General features: G+C 37.8%; 3 protein-coding genes across 6 annotated transcripts in view; 1 reads left to right on the forward strand and 2 right to left on the reverse strand.

The window, feature by feature from the left end:
• Window positions 1–13: 13 nt before the first annotated feature.
• Window positions 14–4,304, reverse strand: LOC149394461 (uncharacterized). Its single transcript, XM_089618341.1, has 5 exons — window positions 4,278–4,304; window positions 3,487–3,621; window positions 3,294–3,358; window positions 353–1,803; window positions 14–269 (listed from the first exon to the last, which is right to left on the reverse strand). The coding sequence occupies exons 1-5, from the start codon at window positions 4,302–4,304 to the stop codon at window positions 154–156; spliced, it is 1,794 nt and encodes a 597-aa protein (XP_089474467.1). The 3' UTR covers window positions 14–153.
• Window positions 3,885–26,584, reverse strand: LOC149394462 (TMV resistance protein N-like). 3 transcript variants are annotated; one of them, XM_089617187.1, is made up of 10 exons: window positions 26,087–26,584; window positions 11,445–11,671; window positions 10,924–11,039; window positions 9,694–10,208; window positions 7,546–8,650; window positions 7,140–7,430; window positions 5,198–6,709; window positions 5,048–5,060; window positions 4,650–4,720; window positions 3,885–4,579 (listed from the first exon to the last, which is right to left on the reverse strand). In XM_089617187.1, exons 4-10 carry the CDS (start codon window positions 10,170–10,172, stop codon window positions 4,517–4,519), a joined length of 3,534 nt encoding a protein of 1,177 aa, XP_089473313.1. In that variant the 5' UTR covers window positions 10,173–10,208; window positions 10,924–11,039; window positions 11,445–11,671; window positions 26,087–26,584; the 3' UTR covers window positions 3,885–4,516. The 3 variants fall into 3 exon arrangements, with proteins under 3 accessions (XP_089473313.1, XP_089473314.1, XP_089473315.1); XM_089617188.1 differs by lacking the exon at window positions 26,087–26,584 and having other exon boundaries at window positions 11,445–11,855; XM_089617189.1 differs by lacking the exons at window positions 5,048–5,060; window positions 5,198–6,709; window positions 7,140–7,430; ... (2 more) ...; window positions 10,924–11,039; window positions 11,445–11,671 and adding exons at window positions 20,548–21,865; window positions 22,301–22,591; window positions 22,707–23,814; window positions 24,860–25,374 and having other exon boundaries at window positions 3,899–4,579; window positions 26,087–26,583.
• LOC149394463 (long chain base biosynthesis protein 2a-like) overlaps window positions 12,696–27,580 on the forward strand; it is a 28,092-nt gene continuing 13,207 nt past the window's right edge. The window contains exons 1-9 of one of the 2 annotated variants that reach the window (XM_089617202.1): window positions 12,696–12,998; window positions 13,425–13,549; window positions 13,654–13,747; window positions 13,823–13,986; window positions 14,581–14,742; window positions 14,845–14,962; window positions 15,112–15,278; window positions 15,378–15,485; window positions 15,673–16,233. In XM_089617202.1, the coding sequence (XP_089473328.1) occupies window positions 13,502–13,549; window positions 13,654–13,747; window positions 13,823–13,986; window positions 14,581–14,742; window positions 14,845–14,962; window positions 15,112–15,278; window positions 15,378–15,485; window positions 15,673–15,753 (942 nt within the window). In that variant the 5' untranslated portion in view covers window positions 12,696–12,998; window positions 13,425–13,501 and the 3' untranslated portion in view covers window positions 15,754–16,233. Of the gene's footprint in view, window positions 12,999–13,424; window positions 13,550–13,653; window positions 13,748–13,822; window positions 13,987–14,580; window positions 14,743–14,844; window positions 14,963–15,111; window positions 15,279–15,377; window positions 15,486–15,672; window positions 16,234–27,580 lie in introns of those variants that run through there. The other variant, XM_089617201.1, reaches the window with a different exon arrangement.

Here is a 27,580-nt window from a genome sequence, read left to right on the forward strand (position 1 = left end):
TGTTTCTGCATCATCAAATTCATGTTTTGATTCAAAAGAATTTCTGTGTTTCCTTAAATATAACGTTCCTGTACAAAATTCTGAACCTGAATGAGCATGCGTGCCTCTCATGAATTCATTGACATAGTAATAAAGTGAAACCATGAAACCGTTTCAGAGGGTCAAACCATGAAAGAACTCGTGCTCGAATCCCAAGTGTCGAAATCCTAACGCTAATAGAGCGGTGACCCACACGATCCTCAGTCTCTCCGTCAAAAGATGATAAATTCCTGCTGGAACAAGAAGGAAAAATGTTATGCTAAAGATATAGATATATATGAAAAATGCTGATAAAAAAAAATATATTGTTTACCTGATTTTTTTATTTTTTCTGGCGATTCCACTTTGGGTCTGATTATATCCTTTTGATTTCCGTTATCCATAAACAAGGCTCTCTGAGCTCTTCTGTTGCGAATACCGGGCATCGACTTGATTTTGTCTATGCCTATGTTTGAACTGATGTGGCTTCTTGTCTCAGTAGCTACTGATGATGAGTCGATCGAATCTCCTCTCGTCTCAAACACACCATCAACTGATTTCTCATTGTATCGATCGAGACCATCTGAACATGAAAATACACACAACTGTTCATCGCCATCTACAGAGGTACAATCTGAAGAACGCTGTGTGTTATTCTCTATTGCTTTCGACGTCACAGCCACTGTGTTGTTCTCTTCATCCTCGTCTCGGTTTGAGTCAAAACTAAATCTTTCGTCGGAATCAAAATCGCTGCAATTAGTGAGATTCAACACCCTGAGATTTGAGTTGCAAGAGAGGTCAGGAAGTTGACTCAGGCTGCTGCAATTAGTGAGATTCAACACCCTGAGATTTGAGTTGCAAGAGAGGTCAGGAAGTTGACTCAGGCTGCTGCAATTAGTGAGATTCAAGTGCTTGAGATTTGAGTTGCAAGAGAGGTCAGGAAGTTGACTCAGGCTGCTGCAATTAGCGAGATTCAATTCCCAGATATTTGAGTTGCGAGAGAGGTCAGGAAGTTGACTCAGGCTGCTGCAATTAGTGAGATTCAATTCCCAGAGATTTGAGTTGCCAGAGAGGTCAGGAAGTTGACTCAGGCTGCTGCAATTAGTGAGATCCAAGTGCTTGAGATTTGAGTTGCAAGAGAGGTCAGGAAGTTGACTCAGGCTGCTGCAATTAGTGAGATTCAACACCCTGAGATTTGAGTTGCAAGAGAGGTCAGGAAGTTGACTCAGGCTGCTGCAATTAGCGAGATTCAATTCCCAGAGATTTGAGTTGCGAGAGAGGTCAGGAAGTTGACTCAGGCTGCTGCAATTAGTGAGATTCAATTCCCAGAGATTTGAGTTGCCAGAGAGGTCAGGAAGTTGACTCAGGCTGCTGCAATTAGTGAGATTCAACACCCTGAGATTTGAGTTGCAAGAGAGGTCAGGAAGTTGACTCAGGCTGCTGCAATTAGCGAGATTCAATTCCCAGAGATTTGAGTTGCGAGAGAGGTCAGGAAGTTGACTCAGGCTGCTGCAATTAGTGAGATTCAATTCCCAGAGATTTGAGTTGCCAGAGAGGTCAGGAAGTTGACTCAGGCTGCTGCAATTAGTGAGATCCAAGTGCTTGAGATTTGAGTTGCAAGAGAGGTCAGGAAGTTGACTCAGGCTGCTGCAATTAGTGAGATTCAACACCCTGAGATTTGAGTTGCAAGAGAGGTCAGGAAGTTGACTCAGGCTGCTGCAATTAGCGAGATTCAATTCCCAGAGATTTGAGTTGCGAGAGAGGTCAGGAAGTTGAGTCAGGCTGCTGCAATTAGTGAGATTCAATTCCCAGAGATTTGAGTTGCCAGAGAGGTCAGGAAGTTGACTCAGGCTGCTGCAATTAGTGAGATTCAATTCCCAGAGATTTGAGTTGCCAGAGAGGTCAGGAAGTTGACTCAGGCTGCTGCAATTAGTGAGATTCAAGTCCTCGAGATTTGAGTTGCCAGAGAGGTCAGGAAGTTGACTCAGGATGCTGCAATTAGTGAGATTCAACACCCTGAGATTTGAGTTGCAAGAGAGGTCAGGAAGTTGACTCAGGCTGCTGCAATTAGTGAGATCCAACACCTCGAGATTTGAGTTGCAAGAGAGGTCAGGAAGTTGACTCAGGCTGCTAACAGAAAGACAGAAAGTCCTTCGCGGCTCGTAGTGCTTGCTCGACGTCCGGTGAAGAGGATGAGATTCGCCCGAGCTCGCTTCTTCAAATTCAATTGAGAATAATATGTTTCAACTAAATTTATTTATTGTATAAATAAATCCCATTGTCAATTGGGTCTGCAGAGAAGAAAAGAAGAAGAAAGGAGAGAGAGAGAGAGAGAGAGAGAGAGAGAGAGAGAGAGTAATGTGAAATATTTATTTATTTAATGATTAATATATCTAATAACAATATTTAAATCTTATAATAATAGAAAATACTATTATACCCTTTAAAATTTTGCGCGTCCTCAAAAAGTTAAACTTAACGTCCAAATACTGACGGAAGTGCCAAGTTGTAACACGTGTCTAAGTTCTGAGATGAGTTCTGCAACAATCCCGAGTCCAGGGGGTAAAATGAAATCGAGGTACGAGTCCAGGGGGTAAAAACGGAATTAATTCTAAAAATAATTAGATACTTGTAGATAATAATTGTAGCTTTATATATTGAATTAATTCCTTTTTTACCCCCTGGACTCGTAACTCGATTTCATTTCACCCCCTGGACTCGGGATTGTTGCAGAACTAATCTCACAACTTAGACACGTGTTCCAACTTGCCACTTCCGTCAGTATTTGGACGTTAAATTATAACGGTTTGATGATGTGGCATGATTTTAAAGGCTTTATTGGTGGAATTATGATTTTACCCCTGACTTAGTTTATTTGAAGTGAAAAAGAAATTGAAAACTAAAATCTAAATGAAATAAGCTTGAATAATAAATAGAAGAAAGAACTTAAATCGAAAATCCCAAATCAAAACTCAATCACGATTTGGGCTGAACCCTAGATCGCGAAAAAAACCTTCTTCCTGAAACAAAACCCTAATCCAAGCTTATTTCTCTGATGTTCGTCAATGGCGTCGTCTTCCACGAGTAATTTCTCTGACGTAGTCGACGATGGCCATGCCGATGAAAAGCAGAGGCCGCGGTGTCGATGCAAGATGGAGTGTGTTCTGCGAACGGCGTGGAAAGGTGATCATCCTGGTCGGCGTTTTTATGGGTGTTCAAGATACAAGGTAATTCATATTTCCCCTATTCTCGTCTTCGTTGTTGTTTTGGGTTACTGATTTCGTGTCCTTATTTTGTTAGCAGAGTCCCGACGATAGAGGTTGTGGTATATTGATTTGGCCTGAGTTTTGTACAGCAGTAACGATTATTAAAAAGCTGTTTGGTTTCTTACTCACTTTTTTTAACTTGGAAAATTTTTCTAAGTTGTATTTATTTTTTGTGAACAATGCGAAAAAAATTAACCAATACCCAAACCCTGATGGCCACCACTCTCACCGCTACAAGTTTCCGAACGCGACGGCGGACAATAACTCGGCACCGCCCACAGACGCCGTACTCGTCGTCGGTGTCGGCGAAGAAACGGTTCCGTATGAATATCCAAATCTTGTATCAAATAAAAATGTGATTTACGTAATTAGCCTGGAAGTATAAGTGTCCGGAAATTTAAGATAGGCATTTTGGCAACGGTGGCGCGTGGTAGTGTCAGATAGTTACACTTTGACCCCTTTTTTTCCATTCGTACTAGCCTCTTGAGCTATAGATTTTTGCATCGGTATCCTCTTTACTAACTTACATTCATATTAAAAAAAAAATAATAATAATAATAATAATTGTTGTTCCGAAGTAATAACTAAATTTAATGAGTACTCGATACATTGATGTTACTAATAATTAGTAAAAATATACTAAAATAAAATAAGTTATGTTTATAACAGGAGTTTACCTATCTTTATAATAAAATCATTTCAATAATATCTTTTATAAAATAACCAAGAATGCAAAAAAGTTTGTTGAAAATATGAACGTATCTTAATATTGGGTTGTCGATTTTTTTTTTAAATAAAACAAGGCCTCGTTAAAACATCCCCATCCCCAAATAGGTGCGACGGAGAGGAAAGAGTAGCCCACTACCTCATATTAAAACTCCGGTTGTCTGGTAAGGATACAAAACCGGAAAGTCGTAATTTCACAGCCCATTTACAAAGCGAATGAGCTACGCGATTTCACAGTCGTAATTTCACTGTCCATTTGAAAATTACAGTCGTAATTTCACTGTCCAAAGGCATTTTGGCAACGGTGGCGCGTGGTAGTGTCAGATAGTCGTAATTTCACAGTCGTAATTTCACTGTCCATTTGAAAATTACAAGACTCGAAACAATCTCGACTCGGTTTCTTGTTCATAAAGCCATCCATGATAGCCTGATTGTCTCCTTCGACAATAACTCTCTTAGTATTGTGAAATTTTGCAAGAATCAGCGCCAAATGAAGCCCTTTCATCTCAGCCTCCATAACCAAATGCCTCACTGAACCACACACAATTTCCAGGAAGTCGCCGAGCAATCTGACACGATTCTCCAAATCAAGAACTTATCGTGCTAACATAATAAAAAGTCAACAGTCACGGAGCTTACCATTCCCGATCTCCATAAACCAAAATATCGGTCACCTTGAAGCCTTCCCCTGCATTCAGATAAAGCCTTACCTGGCAACAAAATTAGAGATATACTATTATTACCATATAAAAAATGAAAATATTCACATGTTTAAAAATTATATTAAAGTCCACTTTTTTTTAAATTGTATTTTTTCCCGCCGTTAATAAAAAGAAATATACCACGTATTAGAACTATATCTTCATTTGTATCAAAATAATTGTCTCTTTGAGACCTTCGCGGCTCGTAGTGTTAGCAAATTTATTGAAAATGGCGGTGTATATTATATGCTAAGATTTTTTCAGATCTAGCAAACAAAAAGACATGACATTTATATGATTAACAGAAATTGTAGACATTAATATGAATAGAAATACCTTGAGATTTGAAGTCAGGAAGTTGACTCAAGCTGCTGCAATAGTGAGATTCAAGTGCTCGAGATTTGAGTTGCGAGAGAGATCCGGTAGTTCACTCAGGTTGCTGCAATTAGTGAGATTCAAGTCGCAGAGATTTGAGTTGCAAGAGAGGTCAGGAAGTTGACTCAAGTTGCTGCAATTAGTGAGATTCAAGTGCTCGAGATTTGAGTTGCGAGAGAGATCCGGTAGTTGACTCAGGTTGCTGCAATTAGTGAGATTCAACTCCTCGAGATTTGAGTTGTGAGAGAGATCCGGTAGTTGACTCAGGCTGCTGCAATTAGTGAGATTCAACTCCCCGAGATTTGAGTTGCGAGAGAGATCCGGTAGTTGACTCAGGTTGCTGCAATTAGTGAGATTCAAGTTCCAGAGATTTGAGTTGCGAGAGAGGTCAGGAAGTTGACTCAGGCTGCTGCAATTAGTGAGATTCAAGTCCCAGAGATTTGAGTTGCGAGAGAGGTCAGGAAGTTGACTCAGGCTGCTGCAATTAGTGAGATTCAAGTTCCAGAGCTTTGAGCTGCGAGAGAGGTCAGGAAGTTGACTCAGGCTGCTGCAATTAGTGAGATTCAAGTACTTGAGATTTGAGTTGCGAGAGAGGTCGGGAAGTTGACTCAGGCTGCTGCAATCTGTGAGATCCAACTCCTCGGGATTTGAGTTGCAAGAGAGGTCAGGAAGTTGACTCAGGCTGCTGCAATTAGTGAGAGTCAAGTACTTGAGATTTGAGTTGCAAGAGAGGTCAGGAAGTTGACTCAGGCTGCTGCAATTAGTGAGATTCAACTCCTCGAGATTTAAGTTGCGAGAGAGATCCGGTAGTTGACTCAGGTTGCTGCAATTAGTGAGATTCAAGTCCCAGAGATTTAAGTTGCGAGAGAGATCAGGAAGTTGACTCAGGCTGCTGCAATTAGTGAGATTCAAGCCCACGAGATTTGAGTTGCAAGAGAGATCAGGAAGTTGACTCAGGCTGCTGCAATTAGTGAGATTCAAGCCCCAGAGATTTGAGTTGCAAGAGAGGTCAGGAAGTTGACTCAGGCTGCTGCAATTAGTGAGATTCAACCTCGAGAGATTTGAGTTGCGAGAGAGATCCGGTAGTTGACTCAGGTTGCTGCAATTAGTGAGATTCAAGTCCCAGAGATTTGAGTTGCGAGAGAGGTCAGGAAGTTGACTCAGGCTGCTGCAATTAGTGAGATTCAACTCCTCGAGATTTAAGTTGCGAGAGAGATCCGGTAGTTGACTCAGGCTGCTGCAATTAGTGAGATTCAAGTCCCAGAGATTTGAGTTGCAAGAGAGGTCGGGAAGTTGACTCAGGCTGCTGCAATTAGTGAGAGTCAAGTACGTGAGATTTGAGTTGCAAGAGAGGTCAGGAAGTTGACTCAGGCTGCTGCAATTAGTGAGATTCAACTCCTCGAGATTTGAGTTGTGAGAGAGATCCGGTAGTTGACTCAGGCTGCTGCAATTAGTGAGATTCAACTCCTCGAGATTTGAGTTGCAAGAGAGATCCGAGAGTTGACTCAGGTTGCTGCAATTAGCAAGATTCAAGTGCTTGAGGTTTGAAGTGTGAGAGAGGTCCTGGAGTAGACTTAGATTGTTGCAACCATTGAGAATCAAAACTTCCAACTTTTGCAAATCCTATATGAAAAAGTGAACCGAGATTTATGTGAGTCAGACAGTATAAGTGATTGAAAATAACAAATACGCTTCTTAGTACCTTGAGCTAGTGAGATATCAGACCTTGAAGTTTTAAAAAATTGTGATTCGAACCGATATCAAACTTCTCTAGCGTACTGTAGTGATATAACAAACTATTTTATACAAAAAATAAAATAAGTAATTATTTAACAGCTATTTAGCGTTTTATGTTGAATAAATAGATAATTTCTAAAAAAATGGATTACAAATTTATTAAGCATTCGGAATGTGCCCTTTTTATTGAAAATATGAATGGAAGTTCAAGGAGGTGAACGCTAGATAAAAAAAAAAAGTTTAAGGGTCAAATTGCAATAATTTGAACGCTAGAAAATATGAACCATTGTGTTAAAAAAATACCGGAAAACAATACCTTGTATTCCAGGCTCCAAACCCGTTCAAGTTTGTCACTTTCAATGCACACCTCACGAAGATTCTTCGGATTAAAACTCTTTGGCAAGCATTTCAAGGGGCAACCCGTCCATCGGAAATATCTCAGTGTAGCGGGAAGGAAATCAAGATATTCAGGGAATAAAATTTTGCCGTTGTACGAAGACCAATCAATATAGAGAAACCACAGATTGCGCATTTCTTTAAAGACTAGAGGGCTTATGTCAGATTGTGGCATATCCTTCAAGAAAATTCCTTCAATTTTTTGTGTCCCCTAATCACAGTTCATACCAAAAAAAATGACCACATTATGATTATTATACAAATGATAATAAAGTGCGACTGCAATTAAGTTTTAAAGGATCTTGATATTCATAAGCATGACTTACTCGATTCTCTTCCAAGACACAGCAAGTATCTAATGTAGACCACAATCTACTGTGCTCTCCCGGATCCTTTGATTCTCGACGAACAATTTCTTGGCCCATTTCTTGGATCAAATCATGCATCCGTATAGCTTCATATTTACCCACAGTTATGAGAGCCTTGTCAACGAGAACACTGATTCCCGCAACAACTCCAGAATATCTGTACCCGAGTATTTTCTCGGTCTCATTCTTGTCTTCGCCTTTAAAGAAGCAGGCAATATCGAGAAACATGTCCTTGTTGTTCTGGCTCAGTCCGTTGTAGCTCACTTTCAGTATGTCTTGGACTTCATGGTTTGGAGTTGAGTCAAGTAACTTCATTTCGCTTTCCCATTCTTTGATGCTCCTTGAATACAAGTGCCGACCCAAAACCGTGAGAGCCAACGGATTGCCTTTGCCATATTTCTCAACAATTGTCTCTGCCAACTCCAAGTATCTCTTGGCCGGAGATTCATCTTCTTTTTTACCAAAAGCTTTCGAGAGAAAGAGCCGACGAGCATCCCCTAAACACAGGTCCTCAATTTCATGTATTTCGTCGGCTTTGATAGCCCTGAGCACTTGTGAATCTCTGCTCGTCACAACAATTCTGCTACCTGGACCGAAGCATTCACGATCTATGGCCAGAAGGTCCAATTGCTTAACGTTGTCGACATCGTCAAGGACTAAAAGAACATTCCTTTGGCGGAGTCTATCCTTTTCGCGATGAGTGACGTGTGTCAAGTTCTTCTCTTTCAACAGTTCCGAGAAAACTCTCTTTTGCAGGCCCGAGGATTGGTGCTTCGTAACTTCCTCTCTAACGTTTTCAAGGAAAGAGAAACCAGAGAAACCATTACAGAATTTGTTGAACAGGACACGGGCGATTGTCGTCTTTCCGATGCCGCCCATTCCCCAAATTCCAATGACACGAGTGTCCTTGTTCGTCGAGTCGATACATAAAGATGGCTCTATAACATGCAAATTGTTATCAATTCCAACAAGACCATTTGTATCATAACTAGAAGTAGAAGGTATCATTTTTAATTCTTTCATGACAGATTCAACAATTTCTTTTATCAACTCGGACTCGGACCTGAAAAATGTAAATAATCTGTAGTCAATAAACATATCATCGAAATTTTTTTTACAAAGTTAATGAGTGTATTATATCAAACCTTTAAATTATTTTATACTTCTTTTTTATATAAATATTTTATACTTTAAGGGTCAGTATTGAAAAACCATTATGAGTAACTAAAGATATTTGTTAATATTAAGAAAATTAGACATCTATTACTCTTTGTAAAATGAATATGCATTAAAAACAGGGTTTTGCGACTAAATAGCTTGAGACTAATATCATGTGTACCGCGAGGAAATTATGGTGGCAGATATGCCCTTAGCAATACGGTCATTCTATTAATCATTGTTGTCTTATAGACTATTTAGATTTACCAATTCAAGTTTCTTCTTTAATTGTAAAAGATTGCAAGGGGAATAGATATCACAAATAGACTATGTAATCTATACCTCATACAATCCTCTTGTTTTATGTTTCTATTTCTTTTTTGTAATAATTGTAACCACTGTATTCCTCCGTCACAAGTGAGGGCTCATTAATAAAACTCTCGTGGTCCCGTCCACGTTTCTTAAAAAAAAAATAGCCGATTATATTTCTCTACCCCGAAGATCTCTGGCACAGTACTTTCAGGAGTATTGGTCTTTGGATATCTACTCTAAATTCTGATTTTTCGAGTTTTAGCCTCTCTGTATTATCCCGCGATTGGCCTAGTGCTATCTAGTTTGTGACGACTATAGTCTAAATATTTGGATCGAATATACTCTAAATGAAATCTTCATGACGACTACAAATTAGGTTTGATTTTTAACTCATGACCATGGACGGACCTAGGTGTCCTCAAGTGGGGAGAATCAATTTCCCTAATATGTCCCAGATATAATCACTAATTTGACCTCCCCTAATAACGTGTTTTTTTTTCTTTTTGGGTGATAAAACTTTTGTATTTTTGTGTTTTAATAACCACAATGATAATAGAAAAAATTATTTAAAAGCTATACTTAAGGTTTATGACAACTAAAACCATTTATCAAGGATATCAAATACGAGTAATTTACCTCGCGTCTGCCGAATTGAATCCGGATAAATCCGCAGTGGCTCTCAGAGATTCCCGCCACATCTTCAACTTTTCCGAGTCGTGTCCGAATCGTGTTTCGAGTTCTGAGAATGCAACTTCGAAGCTTCTCTTTTGGTGGCGTATATTCCTGGGCTCCACCTTGTAGAACACGGGTATAACACGCTGTTTATGTTCTTTCATGCAACGGACGATGTGGTTGAGCTCATCCAGACACCACCGAGATTGGGCATAGTTCTCTGAGAAGACGATTATCGAGATCGCCGATGCCTTGATCGCTTCTAGAAGCACAGGCGAGATCTCGTCTCCTTTCTTGAGGTCATCCGAGTCTATGAACGCCTTTATTCCTTTATCGCGCAAAGCGTCGCAAAGAAAGCTAATAAAGCCCCAGCGTGTGTCCGTGCCTCGAAAGCTGATGAATACGTCGTATATATCGACAGAGGTACTCGAAGAAGAAGCCATAAGTGATCAACCTCCAAAAATATCAAAGGGTCTTATCTGAAATATGGAAAGCTTGGATAGTGAATTTGTGTGAGGCTAGTTTATTCAAAGTAAAAGGAAGGTAAGACCAAACACAGTATACGGTAATTTACCATAGAAACACAAAACAAAAGTAAATAATTTTGGATTATCATGGTGTGATTATGTTTTACTCAAACCTTTTAAGATTATATAACTGTATATATGATTTGGATTACTTGGATCTGGATGTTGGATTTTATTTTTAAAAAAATATATAAAATATACGGAAAAAAAAACCCCAATATAAAAGTGTACGTTAAAATAGCTAATTTGTGTATAATAAACCATAAATAATACATTTATATACGTGTGTATATATATATATATATATATGTGTGTGTGTGTGTTCAACAAGGTTCGAGAGAATTCCACGCCAGGGGAACAACACACTGCACGCCCTTGCTTGTAATGTCATTTTATTTCAATATGAATTTTTTTGGATTCCAGTCTGTTCATGAATCATCAAACTTTTATAGTTTACTCCTACAATAATAAATTACTATGTGCGCTTCTCTACTTTTGTTAATTTACTTTTAGTACTGTTTTACTTTCTTGTAATAAAAAAGCAGTTGCTCCCTTATTAGTCTTGTTATTTTTCATACTCTCACAGATTACAGTTGAAAATATGTCTAAAAATTTCGACTTAATTCAGCAAAAACAAATTCTCAGTGATTAGTTAGTAACAATTTACCTGGCCCCTGAATCCCAGGCGGATGAGCTCTCAGTCGTTTCTGAAGCGCCTTTTGCGTTCTTAAAAATGCAGCTTTGTAGCTTCCCACCGAGAATCTGTGATAACTCGATCGCTCCCTGAATCGCAGATGAGATTTTATGTGAGGATAGTAAAGGAATGAAGAAGAAGAAAGAATACGGAGATAAGACTGTGACGACTCTGTGCGTGGGTAGTTTTGTCTGATAACTATAAAATATCAACTGATATCAAGAGTTTTCTATCAGAAATGTAAAGGAAAGCTTATTAGATCGTGACTTTATGTAAAGTTAGTTTATGCAAACTAAATGGAAGGTAATTAGTTTATAATGTGAACATATAAGTTTAGAGTTTACTGCTATAACAATAAAATTAATAGGTGCGCTCCTCTACTTTTGTTTTTTTTTTTTTTTAACTTTTATAGTGTTTTACTTTCTTGTAATAAAAAGCAGTTACTCCCTTAAACAAATTCGCAGCGATTAATATGTAAAGGTAAAACAATTTACCTCGACCCTAAATCCCAGCCATATTAATTCGCAGTGATTTCCAGAGATTCTCGATCTGAAGCGCCTTTGATGTCTTGAAAACGCAGCTTTGTGGCTTCCCAGATCTAGATTCCGTATGTTTGTGGGGTCCACTTTGTAGGTCTTCTTGCAACGTGCTATATGGTTGAGCTCATCCAGACACTCTGTGAGAAGACGATTATCAAGATCGGCGATATCTCGATCGCTCCCTGAAGCGCAGATTAGATTTTGTGTGAGGATAGTAAAAGGAAAGTAGAAGAATAAGAAAAAAAGAACAAAAGTGTGACTTTGCATGTGACTAGTTTTTTAATATATAAAGGAAGCACAAAGCAATATTGGCTTTTTTTCTATGCACAAGAAAAGAGGGAGAAATTTCGCTTTTGAATTATTGATATCACATTTCCTAAAAAAAATATATATATATATATTGATATCACACGGTTTCTTCGACTTTGTTGTTTTGGGTTGTTTGATGGGTCGTCGAGTTTTAGGATTTTCCACGCTGTTAAATTCAAAAGTTCAGGGGGCATTTATGTAATTTATCCAAAAAATAATAGCTCATCTTTCAAAATAAAACTAATTAGATACTTGTAGATAATAATTGTAGCTTTATATATTCTTAAAAAAAGCCTATGAAATCAGGGCTATACCACCCCGGATGTAGCTTCAATGTCACTGAAGATTCCTCGCATTGATAGCAAAACCACTTCGAGATTTCGTCCCCAGGAAACAGAAAGTCAACTTCGCGAACATGGGGCAACTGAGATAAATCAATGTTAGAACGTCTCTAATGTAAAAAAAAAAAAAAATGCTTTTAGCTTACACTTAAAACCCACACTCCAATATACCATCCTTTGCTATCAATCTAAAAATACAGATATGATATTTACACTAAATATTTAGCATGAGACTCATCAATATTGGCATACAAAGATGGGTCCCAATTTTCAAATGAAAAATAGCACGAAGATAGAATTTAAAAACTAGACCATCTCAAGTGGACAAGTATACCATTTCTTATTCTATAGATTTTTGGCGCAAATAATCTCACATTTTTAAGATGAGAAATTGTCCAATTCGCCACCAATTTTATAATTTTTTCTCACTTTCCACCAAAAGACTAATTTTTCCCAAAATGCCACCGAGATGTCAACATTGTTGACATTAGATGTCAACAATGTTTACATCTCATAGTGAAGTGCAAAAATAGATGTCAACCTTGTGTGTGCATTTAGGAATACGCGCCGATATGCTTGGGGCTGGAAGACTTCTACATTCGGCGGCTGTACCTCCGAATCCAGGACTGTTTCGGCCGTCCGATCTCCAGCGCTCCGGACGCGTGGTTCGACGTCGTTGAGCGATTGTCGAACGACAACAACAAGACGCTCCAGAGAACCGAGAATTCGAGTCGGTGCTTGAACTTGGGATCGTACAACTATCTCGGCTTCGCCGCGGCGGACGAGTATTGCACGCCGCGGGTACTCCAATCCCTCGCCACGTACTCTCCCAGCACCTGTAGCTCCCGCGTCGATGCCGGTTCGTCTTCTTTTTTTTTTTAGATTTATGTGGAAAAAACACAGAGTTGAGTTGATGAATGAATGAATGATATGTGAATTTTGTTCATTATAGATTTATGCAGAAAAAAACACAATTGAGTTGATGAATGAATGATTTGTGATTTTATTTAATTTCTTTTTAGTTTTTTTCGTTCGAGATTTATGCAGAAGAAAAAAAAAATCAAAATTGAGTAGATGGATGAATGATTTGTGATTTTTTTTTTCTTTATAGATGTATGTAGGGGAAAAAAAAAACACAATTGAGTAGATGAATGAATGATTTGTGAATTTATTTTTATTTTTCTAGTTTTTTTCGTTAGAGATTTATGCAGGGAAAAAAAAAAAACACAATTGAGTAGATGAATAAATGATTAGTGAATTTTTTTTATTTTTTTATTTTTTGCAGGGACGACTCGGTTGCACGAAGAGCAGGAGAAGTGCGTGGCTGATTACGTGGGAAAGCCAGCCGCCATTGTGTTTGGAATGGGATATGTCACCAATTCCGCTATTCTTCCCGTTCTCATGCGCAAGGTTTGATTTTTTTTTTTTTTTCTTTTTCTTCTTTTTGTTTGTTTGTTTAGTTATTCGATGAACGAAATTTTGAATGAGTATCATCATCAATGAATTTTCTGCAGGGCTCTTTGATTATAAGTGACTCGTTGAACCACAACTCGATCGTGAACGGAGCGCGCGGGTCTGGAGCTACAATCCACGTCTTCCAACACAACAGTAAGTTGTATAATAAGTAGCTATATTTTGAGTGTTTTGCTCTGATTTGCTCATATCGTTCCTTATCTTTGACAGCGCCGTCTCATTTGGAGGAGGTTTTGAGAGAGCAGATTGCGGATGGACAGCCGAGAACTCACAGACCGTGGAAAAAGATCATGGTCATCGTTGAGGGAATCTACAGCATGGAAGGCGAGCTTTGTAAGCTTCCCGAGATCATAGCAGTCTGCAAGAAATACAAGGTTTTTTTTCTTCTTTTTATTATCTCACGTTTATCTTTTGTCTCCTACGATGAATCACTTAAGAGAAAACGTAAAAAAATGAACTATGTAAAAATGAGATCAAGATAAGATATGCTAATTGTAAAAGAGTTGTGAGCCAAGGGGGAAATTCCTTTAGGACAAAGAACGGTGCTCTTGAAAGTATGACAAAACTATCTTTCAACCGATACAACGAGAGATGTTGCTAACACAAACAATCTCGCTTCTGAGTTTTGGCTCTGCTTTACGAAGCGATCTTTGCTCTTTCTTTTTTTCTTTTTTTAAACAAGAATTCTTTTGTAGTAACAGAGGCCAATAGGCCAGGTTATGAAAATTGTGGAACATAGGGGACGAAAAACGAACCCTCAACAACTGGTATACAAACCAGCCCACACACAAAAACCTAGAGACCATTAAAGAAATGGGACATCCCCCAAAAACCTTTTCACCAAAAAATTTATTCCGCTAGCTCAATTCTCTCTTCAGATGTGCCCAGAGAGTAAAGCTTGAAATCATTGCATGAAGTGTGAAGCCAATGAAGCAATCTTTGCTCATGATTTACTTTTTTTTATATAGGCGTATACATATTTGGACGAGGCCCACAGCATCGGGGCGGTGGGTAAGAGTGGAAGGGGTGTTTGTGAGCTCTTAGGCGTGGACCCCGCTGATGTCGATATCATGATGGGGACTTTCACAAAATCGTTCGGCTCGTGCGGTGGCTATATCGCAGGATCCAAGGTTTGTTTTTCAATGTCCCGACTTCTTATCATAACTCTTTCAATCACGTCGTAAGCAAAAAAAAAAAAAAAGAAAAAAAAAACTGATTTAGATTATACGCAGGAGCTAATCCAATACACTTGTCCTGCTCATCTTTACGCAACTTCGATATCACCGCCGGCCGCGGAACAAATAATATCCGCCATTAGAGTCATTCTTGGAGAGGATGGTACAGAAAGAGGTTTGGACTCTCTTCTTCTTACTATCACTCAGTGTTATGTTTGTTTGTGAAGTTATTTATATGCAATGACCTATAATCTCATCTACATCTTCAATATGTTCGAAAAGTGTCCAAGTGACGTTTTTTTTTTTTTTTTTAAATTTCGCCAGGAGCTCAGAAGCTCAGAAGCATAAGGGAAAACAGTAACTTCTTCAGGTCAGAACTACAGAAAATGGGTTTCGAGGTTCTAGGAGATAACGATTCTCCGGTTATGCCGATTATGCTTTACAACCCGGCCAAAATACCCGCCTTTTCACGAGAGTGCCTCAAGCAGAATGTGAGTCCATCGTCCAGCTATATGGGATTCCGTTAATCTTTTCAGTAAATGATATTGTTATTTTATTTTTATTCTTTTTACTAAATGATTCGGGTACAGGTCGCTGTTGTAACGGTGGCGTTTCCAGCGACCCCGTTGCTATTGGCACGGGCACGTATATGCATTTCAGCGTCTCATTCGAGAGAAGATCTACTAACAGCACTGGAGGTAAACAGGCTATTTTATATATAATCTATTTATATATATAGGCATTTTGAGTGTTCTACTAACAGCATTGGAGGTAAACTGGCTATTTTATATATAAATATATATATATATATATATATATATATATATATATATACACTGTATTTTTGTGCCTTGAGATGTTTTTTGGGTTGATATATGATTCAAGGTGATTGGCCGGGTTGGTGATTTGGTAGGTATAAAATACCTCCCCGCCGAGCAAAACAATAATGAGCTCCATAAGGACTGAATATTCTATCTCAACCCAAATGCTCGGTTCAAAGTTTTTGCAGAAGAAATACGGAGAAAAAGATAAGGTCGGGTAAACAAGAGACTGTCTCTATATGTCGCCGTCCTTGCTGATTTGTGATATCTTGTTCAAGGCTTCAAACAAAACATGAGTCATTTGGTGAGAGAGTTTTCTATTTATTTTGTATTTTTTTGGTGTCCTAGTTTGCTAAATTTTGGCCCGAGTTTTGTACAGTTGTTACGGTTATTAGATTTTTTTTTATTTCTCAGACAAGTTTCCTTTTTCTACTTGCTGGATCTAAATTAGGTATCGATTTTTTTTTTCTCGATTAGGAATTGTTTATTTGCATTCCTACGTAAATAAACGTTATTTATGTTTGTTTTGGCTCAATAACGATATGGTTTAAACCAGTAATAGGTCATTGCTGCTCCTCTGTAATATCTTGTATAAGGCTTCAAACAAACATTAGTCGATTTGTGAGATAGTTTTCTAATTTTTGTAGTTTTCCAAAAGCTAAATTTTGGCCTGAGTTTAGTACAGCTGTAACGGTTATCAAAAAGCTGTTTGGTTTCTTACTCACTTTTTTTAACTTGGAAAATTTTTCTAAGTTGTATTTATTTTTTGTGAACAATGCGAAAAAATTAACAAATACCCAAACCCTTATGGCCACCACTCTCACCGCTACAAGTTTCCGAACGCGACGGCGGACAATAACTCGGCACCACCCACAGACGCCGTACTCGTCGTCGGTGTCGGCGAAGAAACGGTTCCGTATGAATATCCAAATCTTGTATCAAATAAAAATGTGATTTACGTAATTAGCCTGGAAGTATAAGTGTCCGGAAATTTAAGATAGGCATTTTGGCAACGGTAAATATTTACCATTGAAACACAAAATAAAAGTAAATAATTTTGGATTATCATGGTGTGATTATGTTTTACTTATACCTTTTAAGATTATATACAACAAAGAAACTGTAAATATGATTTGGATTACCTGGATGTTGGATTTAATTTTTAAAAAAATATATAAAATACTACGGAAAAAAAACCCAATATAAAACTGTACGTTAAAATAGTTAATTTGTGTATAATAAACCATAAATAATACATTTATATACGTGTGTGTGTGTGTATATATATATATATATATATATATATATATATATATATATATATATATATTAGCTCTAATTTGTATTCAAGTACAAGGTTCGAGAGAATTTGATGCCGAATTATCCATGATACCGAAATGGAAGAAAATCACAAAAATCCCAACAATTAAATAGGGAAATGGCCGGATGTAGTAGTCATTTCAGTAGTTTAGACAAAAATATAGAGTAGTTTAATTTTGGACACTTTTAGTAGTATTTTGAGGAGAGATAATATTTTGATACCCAGTTTGCCCTTTAAAATTTAATTTTGTTCATTCAAGACCTAAACCAAAACTTGCTCAATAAGAATTCTAGTACGTCTTGTTTATTGTGTCATTCACAGCTCTCTCTCTCCTCTCTTTTTTCTCTGCGTGTGAAGGACATTTGAACTTCCTCCATGAGCTGCGTGTGTCTCTGAAGTGAAGCTCAGCTCTCGGCCACCTCGTTGTCGTCTAAAAGTAAGCTTCTTTCGTTCATTGCCGTCGTCGTCTTCTCTCCTCTCTTTTTGTTTCTGGGTTTTCGTTCATCCTCGTCGGGTTTCTGAGTTTCTGGGTTTCGGAGAACATGTTTGTTCAACGTCATCATCGTGCATCTTAAAAGAAAGCTTTTTTTTCGTCGGTCATCTTTGTCTTCGTGTGCTTGTTGTCTGGGTTTTAGGTCTTTGTCGTTCTGGGTTTGTTGGTGCCATTACCCGCCGTCTCTGTGTTGTTTGTTGCTAGGTTTGTTTGTGTGTTGTTCTTCGTGTTTTTGGACGTTTGAGTTTTTTTTCGCGTTCTTGAATTGTAGACATACATGTCTACAATCTCTGAAATTGTAGACTGTCCCCGTTATACGTCGTTATTGTAATTGTAGATATACATGTCTACAATTCTTGTAAATGTGGACATATCGGTCTACACCTTCAGCTGTTGTAGACTAATACGTCTACTACAACTGAAGTTGTAGACCTATATGTCTATAATTACAAGAATTGTAGGCATGTATATCTACAATTGGTGTAATTGTAGGTATACATGTATACAAATAGTCTCATTGTCGACATTTAATTTTTTTTCATACACGATAATAACAATCAGATATGCGTTTTTGCTATGCAGGAATGTCAGTTGTAACAATTGTAGATATTATAGGTCTACAGTTACTACAACTGTAGACGTCGATATCTACACGATAACTGCATTTCTAGTACCGACGTTACTCATTTTAACGATACATTTGGACGAAAATCCATGTGTCTCAATCTAACATAAATTCGAGTACCAACTTATTTATTCTATTTATTGAATTCATTTATAAATCCACCAACTTAATATTTGTATATAAAATCGGTAGAAAATGAGAAAAACAATTTGAAATCCCTAAATAAGAAAAGGACCCCAAATTGCTTCTTCTCTCGTCTGCTTAACTTCAAGTCGCGATCTTGCAGTCATGGCAGAGCTTTGCTACTGTGGCATTCCTGTTCGCGAGTGCGCTTCGTGGACAATTTTGAATCCTGGAAGGAGGTTCCACGGTTGCATCACAAAAAAGGTAAGCTCTCGAATCACGATTGTGAATCGTGTCTTTGTTTTCGCCGAAAAGTCACCTCTTTGTGTTTGTTTTCTCAGGAAGATGGTGGGTGCGGGTATTTCAAATGGATAGACCCAGAAATGTGCTATAGATCGAAGCAAATCATTCCCGGTTTGCTGAGGAGGAAAAACATGTTAGAATCCGAGAATGCGGGACTTCGAAGTCAAATTTTCAAGCTGAAGATGGCTATGTTCGTTGTCATTGTCATTGTTGCAGTTTTTTACAAGCTCTGAACATGTTTGGTTAGTCAGATAATAGACCAAATGCTCTGCTCGAAGTCAGAAGAGAGTAAGATTCTTAAACGAGAGAATGAAAGAATTGTATATTGAAAAGATACAAACGTCCACAGTGCGCCCCAACGCCACAACCATAACAACGTGCCCATTATGCACCGGACAGCACCAACACCGCCCCACAAGGACCAAACAACGCAGAAAATCTCATCGCACACCAAGCGTTTGAGAAAACGTGATATTGGCCCTCTGAGTCACAATTGGTTCTTATTCGAGGAGTCGGAGGACGAGAATGCCGCTTGCGATAAGCCGAAGAATGACGAGCCCACCCAATACCCAAACCCTTATGGCCACCACTCTCACCGCTACAAGTTTCCGAACGCGACGGCGGACAATAACTCGGCACCGCCCACAGACGCCGTACTCGTCGTCGGTGTCGGCGAAGAAATTGTTCCGTATGAATATCCAAATCTTGTATCAAATAAAAATGTGATTTACGTAATTAGCCTGGAAGTATAAGTGTCCGGAAATTTAAGATAGGCATTTTGGCAACGGTGGCGCGTGGTAGTGTCAGATAGTTACACTTTGACCCCTTTTTTTCCATTCGTACTAGCCTCTTGAGCTATAGATTTTTGCATCGGTATCCTCTTTACTAACTTACATTCATATTAAAATAATAATAATAATAATAATAATAATAATAATAATAATAATTGTTGTTCCGAAGTAATAACTAAATTTAATGAGTACTCGATACATTGATGTTACTAATAATTAGTAAAAATATACTAAAATAAAATAAGTTATGTTTATAACAGGAGTTTACCTATCTTTATAATAAAATCATTTCAATAATATCTTTTATAAAATAACCAAGAATGCAAAAAATTTTGTTGAAAATATGAACGTAGGTTGTCGATTTTTTTTTTAAAGAAAACAAGGCCTCATTAAAACATCCCCATCCCCAAATAGGTGCGACGGAGAGGAAAGAGTAGCCCACTACCTCATATTAAAACTCTGGTTGTCGGGTAAGGATACAAAATCGGAAAGTCGTAATTTCACGGCCCATTTAAAAAGCGAATGAGCTACGAAAAGTGACTTCCTCACTGTCCATTTGAAAATTACAAGACTCGAAACAATCAACTAACAAACTTAAAATTAAAGTAAAAAGGAGAGCAAAGCTACTCCAATCTCGACTCGGTTTGTTGTTCATAAAGCCATCCATGATAGCCTGATTGTCTCCTTCGACAATAACTCTCTTAGTATTGTGAAATTTTGCAAGAATCAGCGCCAAATGAAGCCCTTTCATCTCAGCCTCCATAACCAAATGCCTCACTGAACCACACACAATTTCCAGGAAGTCGCAGAGCAATCTGACACGATTCTCCAAATCAAGAACTTATCGCGCTAACATAATATAAAGTCAACAGTCACGGAGCTTACCATTCCCGATCTCCATAAACCATAATATCCGTCACCTTGAAGCCTTCCCCTGCATTCAGAAAAAGCCTTACCTGGCCACAAAATTAGAGATATACTATTATTACCATATAAAAAATGAAAATATTCACATGTTTAAAAATTATATTAAAGTCCACTTTTTTTTAAATTGTATTTTTTCCCGCCGTTAATAAAAAGAAATATACCACGTATTAGAACTATATCTTCATTTGTATCAAAATAATTGTCTCTTTGAGACCTTCGCAGCTCGTAGTGTTAGCAAATTTATTGAAAATGGCGGTGTATATTATATGCTAAGATTTTTTCAGATCTAGCAAACAGAAAGACATGACATTTATATGATTAACAGAAATTGTAGACATTAATATAAATAGAAATACATTGAGATTTGAAGTCAGCAAGTTGACTCAAGCTGCTGCAATTAGTGAGATTCAAGCGCTCGAGATTTGAGTTGCGAGAGAGATCCGGTAGTTGACTCAGGTTGCTGCAATTAGTGAGATTCAAGTGCTCGAGATTTGAGTTGCAAGAGAGGTCAGGAAGTTGACTCAGGCTGCTGCAATTAGTGAGATTCAAGTGCTCGAGATTTGAGTTGCGAGAGAGGTCAGGAAGTTGACTCAGGCTGCTGCAATTAGTGAGATTCAACTCCTCGAGATTTGAGTTGTGAGAGAGATCCGGTAGTTGACTCAGGCTGCTGCAATTAGTGAGATTCAACTCCTCGAGATTTGAGTTGCAAGAGAGATCAGGAAGTTGACTCAGGCTGCTGCAATTAGTTAGAGTCAAGTACTTGAGATTTGAGTTGCAAGAGAGGTCAGGAAGTTGACTCGGGCTGCTGCAATTAGTGAGATTCAAGTACTCGAGATTTGAGTTGCGAGAGAGGTCAGGAAGTTGACTCAGGCTGCTGCAATTAGTGAGATTCAACTTCAAGAGATTTGAGTTGCGAGAGAGGTCAGGAAGTTGACTCAGGCTGCTGCAATTAGTGAGATTCAACTTCCGGAGTTTTGAGTTGCAAGAGAGGTCAGGAAGTTGACTCAGGCTGCTGCAATTAGTGAGATTCAACTTCCAGAGTTTTGAGTTGCAAGAGAGGTCAGGAAGTTGACTCAGGCTGCTGCAATTACGGACATTCAACTCCAAGAGTCTTGAGTTGCAAGAGAGGTCAGGAAGTTGACTCAGGCTGCTGCAATTACGGAGATTCAACCCCAAGAGTCTTGAGTTGCAAGAGAGGTCAGGAAGTTGACTCAGGCTACTGCAATTAGTGAGATTCAACTCCCAGAGATTTGAGTTGCAAGAGAGATCAGGAAGTTGACTCAGGCTGCTGCAATTAGTGAGATTCAAGTCCCAGATATTTGAGTTGCAAGAGAGGTCAGGAAGTTGACTCAGGCTGCTGCAATTAGTGAGATTCAACTTCCAGAGTTTTGAGTTGCAAGAGAGGTCAGGAAGTTGACTCAGGCTGCTGCAATTAGTGAGATTCAACACCAAGAGATTTGAGTTGCAAGAGAGGTCAGGAAGTTGACTCAAGCTGCTGCAATTAGTGAGATTCAACTCCTCGAGATTTGAGTTGCAAGAGAGATCCGAGAGTTGACTCAGGTTGCTGCAATTAGCAAGATTCAAGTGCTTGAGGTTTGAGGTGTGAGAGAGGTCCTGGAGTTGACTTAGATTGTTGCAACCATTGAGAATCAAGACTTCCAACTTTTGCAAATCCTATATGAAAAAGTGAACCGTGATTTATGTGAGTCAGACAGTATAAGTGATTGAAAATAACAAATATGCTTCTTAGTACCTTGAGCTAGTGATATCAGACCTTGAAGTTTTAAAAAATTGTGATTCGAACCGATATCAAACTTCTCTAGCGTACTGTAGTGATATAACAAACTATTTTATACAAAAAATAAAATAAGTTAATTATTTAACAGCTATTTAGCGTTTTATGTTGAATAAATAGATAATTTCTAAAAAAATGGATTACAAATTTATTAAGCATTCGGAATGTGCCCTTTTTTTATTGAAAATATGAATGGAAGTTAAAGGAGGTGAACGCTAGATAAAAAAAAAAAAAGTTTTAAGGGTCAAATTGCAATAATTTGAACGCTAGAAAATATGAACCATTGTGTTAAAAAAAATACCGGAAAACAATACCTTGTATTTTGGGTTCCAAACCCGTTCAAGTTTGTCACTTTCAATGCACACCTCACGAAGATTCTTCGGATTAAAACTCTCTGGCAAGCATTTCAAAGGGCAACCCGTCCATCGGAAATATCTCAGTGTAGCGGGAAGGAAATCAAGATATTCAGGGAATAAAATTTTGCCGTTGTACGAAGACCAATCAATATAGAGAAACCACAGATTGCGCATTTCTTTAAAGACTAGAGGGCTTATGTCAGATTGTGGCATATCCTTCAAGAAAATTCCTTCAATTTTTTGTGTCCCCTAATCACAGTTCATACAAAAAATAATGACCACATTATGATTATTATACAAATGATAATAAAGTGTGACTGCAATTAAGTTTTAAAGGATCTTGATATTCATAAGCATGACTTACTCGATTCTCTTCCAAGACACAGCAAGTATCTAATGTAGACCACAATCTACTGCGCTCTCCCGGATCCTTTGATTCTCGACAAACAATTTCTTGGCCCATTTCTTGGATCAAATCATGCATCCGTATATTATCATCATATTTATTCACAGTTATGAGAGCCTTGTCAACGAGAACACTGATTCCCGCAACAACTCCGGAATATCTGTACCGGAGTATTCTCTCGAACGCATACATGTTTTTGCCTTTAAGGAAGCAGGCAATATCAAGAAACATGTCCTTGTTGTTCTGGCTCAGTCCGTCGTAGCTCACTTTCAGTATGTCTTGGACTTCATGGTTTGGAGTTGAGTCAAGTAACTCCATTTCGCTTTCCCATTCTTCGATGCTCCTTGAAGACAAGTGCCGACCCAAAACCGTGAGAGCCAACGGATTGCCTTTGGCGTATTTCTTGACAATTGTCTCAGCCAACTCCATGTATCTCTTGGCCGGAGATTCATCTCTTTCTTTACCAAAAGCTTTCGAGAGAAAGAGCCGACGAGCATCCCAAAAACTCAGGTCCTCAATTTTGTGTATTTCGTCGGCTTTGATAACCTTGAGTACTTGTGAATCTCTGCCTGTCACAACTATTCTGCTACCTGGACCGAAGCATTCACGATCTATGGCCAGAAGGTCCAATTGCTTTACGTTATCGACATCGTCAAGGACTAAAAGAACATTCCTTTGGCGGAGTCTATCCTTTTCGCGATGAGTGACGTGTGTCAAGTTCTTCTCTTTCAACAGTTCCGAGAAAACTCTCTTTTGCAGGTCCGAGGATCGGTGCTTCGTAACTTCCTCTCTGACGTTTTCAAGGAAAGAGAAACCGGAGAATCGATTATAGAATTTGTTGAACAGGAAACGGGCGATTGTCGTCTTTCCAATGCCGCCCATTCCCCAAATTCCAATGACACGAGTGTCCTTGCTCGTTAAGTTGACACATAAAGATGGCTCTATAACATGCAAATTGTTATCAATTCCAACAAGACCATTTGTCTCATAACTAGAAGTAGAAGGTATCATTTTTAATTCTTCCATGACGCATTCAACAATTTCTTTTATCAACTCGGACTCGGAACTGAAAAATGTAAATAAACTGTAGTCAATAAACATATCATCGATTTTTTTTTTTTTACAAAGTTAATGAGTGTATTATATCAAACCTTTAAATTATTTTATACTTCTTTTTTATATAAATATTTTATACTTTAAGGGTCAGTATTGAAAAACCATTATGAGTAACTATAGATATTTGTTAATATTAAGAAAATTAGACATCTATTACTCTTTGTAAAATGAATATGCATTAAAAACAGGGTTTTGCGACTAAATAGCTTGCGACTAATATCATGTGTACCGCGAGGAAAATATGGTGGCAGATATGCCCTTAGCAATACGGTCATTCTATTAATCATTGTTGTCTTATAGACTATTTAGATTTACCAATTCAAGTTTCTTCTTTAATTGTAAAAGATTGCAAGGGGAATAGATATCACAAATAGACTATGTAATCTATACCTCATACAATCCTCTTGTTTTATGTTTCTATTTCTTTTTTGTAATAATTGTAACCACTGTATTCCTCCGTCACAAGTGAGAGCTCATTAATAAAACTCTCGTGGTCCCGTCCATGTTTCTTAAAAAAAAAATAGCCGATTATATTTCTCTACCCCGAAGATCTCTGGCACAGTACTTTCAGGAGTATTGGTCTTTGGATATCTACTCTAAATTCTGATTTTTCGAGTTTTAGCCACTCTGTATTATCCCGCGATTGGCCAAGTGCTATCTAGTTTGTGACGACTATAGTCTAAATATTTGGATCGAATATACTCTAAATGAAATCGTCATGACGACTACAAATTAGGTTTGATTTTTAACTCATGACCATGGACGGACCTAGGTGTCCTCAAGTGGGGAGAATCAATTTCCCTAATATGTCCCAGATATAATCACTAATTTGACCTCCCCTAATAACGTGTTTTTTTTCTTTTTGGGTGATAAAACTTTTGTATTTTTGTGTTTTAATAACCACAATGATAATAGAAAAAATGATTTAAAAGCTGTACTTAAGATTTATGACAACTAAAACCATTTATCAAGGATATCAAATACGAGTAATTTACCTCGCGTCTGCCGAATTGAATCCGGATAAATCTGCAGTGGCTCTCAGAGATTCCCGCCACATCTTCAACTTTTCCGAGTCGTGTCCGAATCGTGTTTCGAGTTCTGAGAATGCAACTTCGAAGCTTCTCTTTTGGTGGCGTATATTCCTGGGCTCCACCTTGTAGAACACGGGTATAACACGCTGTTTATCTTCTTTCATGCAACGGACGATATGGTTGAGCTCATCCAGACACCACCGAGATTGGGCATAGTTCTCTGAGAAGACTATTATCGAGATCGCCGATGCCTTGATCGCTTGTAGAAGCACAGGCGAGATCTCGTCTCCTTTCTTGAGGTCCTCCGAGTCTATGAACGCTTTTATTCCTTTGTCACACAAAGCATCGTAAAGAAAGCTGATAAAGCCCCAGCGTGTGTCCGTGCCTCGAAAGCTGATGAATACGTCGTATATATCGACAGAGGTACTCGAAGAAGAAGCCATAAGTGATCAACCTCCAAAAATATCAAAGGGTCTTATCTGAAATATGGAAAGCTTGGATAGTGAATTTGTGTGAGGCTAGTTTATTCAAAGTAAAAGGAAGGTAAGACCAAACACAGTATACGGTAATTTACCATAGAAACACAAAACAAAAGTAAATAATTTTGGATTATCATGGTGTGATTATGTTTTACTCAAACCTTTTAAGATTATATAACTGTATATATGATTTGGATTACCTGGATCTGGATGTTGGATTTTATTTTTAAAAAAATATATAAAATATACGGAAAAAAAACCCCAATATAAAAGTGTACGTTAAAATAGCTAATTTGTGTATAATAAACCATAAATAATACATTTATATACGTGTATATATATATATATATATTAGCTCTAATTTGTGTTCAACAAGGTTCGAGAGAATTCCACGCCAGGGGAACAACACACTGGACGCCCTTGCTTGTAATGTCATTTTATTTCAATATGAATTTTTTTGGATTCCAGTCTGTTCATGAATCATCAAACTTTTATAGTTTACTCCTACAATAATAAATTACTATGTGCGCTTCTCTACTTTTGTTAATTTACTTTTAGTACTGTTTTACTTTCTTGTAATAAAAAAGCAGTTGCTCCCTTATTAGTCTTGTTATTTTTCATACTCTCACAGATTACAGTTGAAAATATGTCTAAAAATTTCGACTTAATTCAGCAAAAACAAATTCTCAGTGATTAGTTAGTAACAATTTACCTGGCCCCTGAATCCCAGGCGGATGAGCTCTCAGTCGTTTCTGAAGCGCCTTTTGCGTTCTTAAAAATGCAGCTTTGTAGCTTCCCACCGAGAATCTGTGATAACTCGATCGCTCCCTGAATCGCAGATGAGATTTTATGTGAGGATAGTAAAGGAATGAAGAAGAAGAAAGAATACGGAGATTAGACTGTGACGACTCTGTGCGTGGGTAGTTTTGTCTGATAACTATAAAATATCAACTGATATCAAGAGTTTTCTATCAGAAATGTAAAGGAAAGCTTATTAGATCGTGACTTTATGTAAAGTTTGTTTATGCAAACTAAATGGAAGGTAATTAGTTTATAATGTGAACATATAAGTTTAGAGTTTACTGCTATAACAATAAAATTAATAGGTGCGCTCCTCTACTTTTGTTTTTTTTTTTTTTTAACTTTTATAGTGTTTTACTTTCTTGTAATAAAAAGCAGTTACTCCCTTAAACAAATTCGCAGCGATTAATATGTCAATGTAAAACAATTTACCTCGACCCTAAATCCCAGCCGTATTAATTCGCAGTGATTTCCAGAGATTCTCGATCTGAAGCGCCTTTGATGTCTTGAAAACGCAGCTTAATTTGTGGCTTCCCAGATGGTTCCGTATGTTTGTGGGGTCCACTTTGTAGGTCTTCTTGCAACGTGCTATATGGTTGAGCTCATCCAGACACCTCCGAGAATCTGTGAGAAGACGATTATCAAGATCGGCGATATCTCGATCGCTCCCTGAAGCGCAGATTAGATTTTGTGTGAGGATAGTAAAAGGAAAGTAGAAGAAGAAGAGCAAAAGAACAAAAGTGTGACTTTGCATGTGACTAGTTTTTTAATATATAAAGGAAGCACAAAGCAATATTGGCTTTTTTTCTATGCACAAGAAAAGAGGGAGAAATTTCGCTTTTGAATTATTGATATCACATTTCCTCAAAAAAAATATATATATATATTGATATCACACGGTTTCTTCAACTTTGTTGTTTTGGGTTGTTTGATGGGTCGTCTGAGTTTTAGGATTTTTTTATTTTTATTTTCTTTTTACTATTGACGGATCCAAAGACAGACTGGGCCCAAAATTATCTTTCGTGAAATAACAAATGATAAAGTAACGATGATGTCCTTCATACTATTACTGTATGACTTCGTATTTTCTTTTCGGAAGCGTGTTTCGAGTTCTGAGAATGCAACTTCGAAGCTAATTAGATCGTCATTGCTTGTAATGTCAACGCAATAAAAGAAAAATAAAAGTAAATGGTTAAAAGTTCAAGGGGCATTTATGTAATTTATCCAAAAAATAATAGCTCATCTTTCAAAATAAAACTAATTAGATACTTGTAGATAATAATTGTAGCTTTATATATTCTTAAAAAAAGCCTATGAAATCAGGGCTATACCACCCCGGATGTAGCTTCAATGTCACTGAAGATTCCTCGCATTGATAGCAAAACCACTTCGAGATTTCGTGGAA

This window comes from Urtica dioica, chromosome 6 (assembly GCF_054948205.1).
Source record: "Urtica dioica subsp. dioica isolate 48M chromosome 6, U.dioica_male_clone48M_v1_H2, whole genome shotgun sequence".
NCBI classification, from domain to species: domain Eukaryota; kingdom Viridiplantae; phylum Streptophyta; class Magnoliopsida; order Rosales; family Urticaceae; genus Urtica; species Urtica dioica.

Coding starts and splice junctions, on each gene's coding strand:
- LOC149394461 (XM_089618341.1), bottom strand. CDS start 4,304: ATGCCTTTGGACAGTGAAATTACGACT. Junction 3,622..4,277: donor TGGACAGTGAAATTACGACT/GTAATTTTCAAA, acceptor ATTTGATACAAG/ATTTGGATATTCATACGGAA. Junction 1,804..3,293: donor AAAATAAGGACACGAAATCA/GTAACCCAAAAC, acceptor CACTAATTGCAG/CAGCCTGACTCAACTTCCTG.
- LOC149394462 (XM_089617187.1), bottom strand. CDS start 10,172: ATGGCTTCTTCTTCGAGTACCTCTGTCGATATATACGACGTATTCATC. Junction 8,651..9,693: donor TTCAATTCGGCAGACGCGAG/GTAAATTACTCG, acceptor TACATTTTTCAG/GTCCGAGTCCGAGTTGATAA. Junction 7,431..7,545: donor GTGTCTTGGAAGAGAATCGA/GTAAGTCATGCT, acceptor AACTGTGATTAG/GGGACACAAAAAATTGAAGG.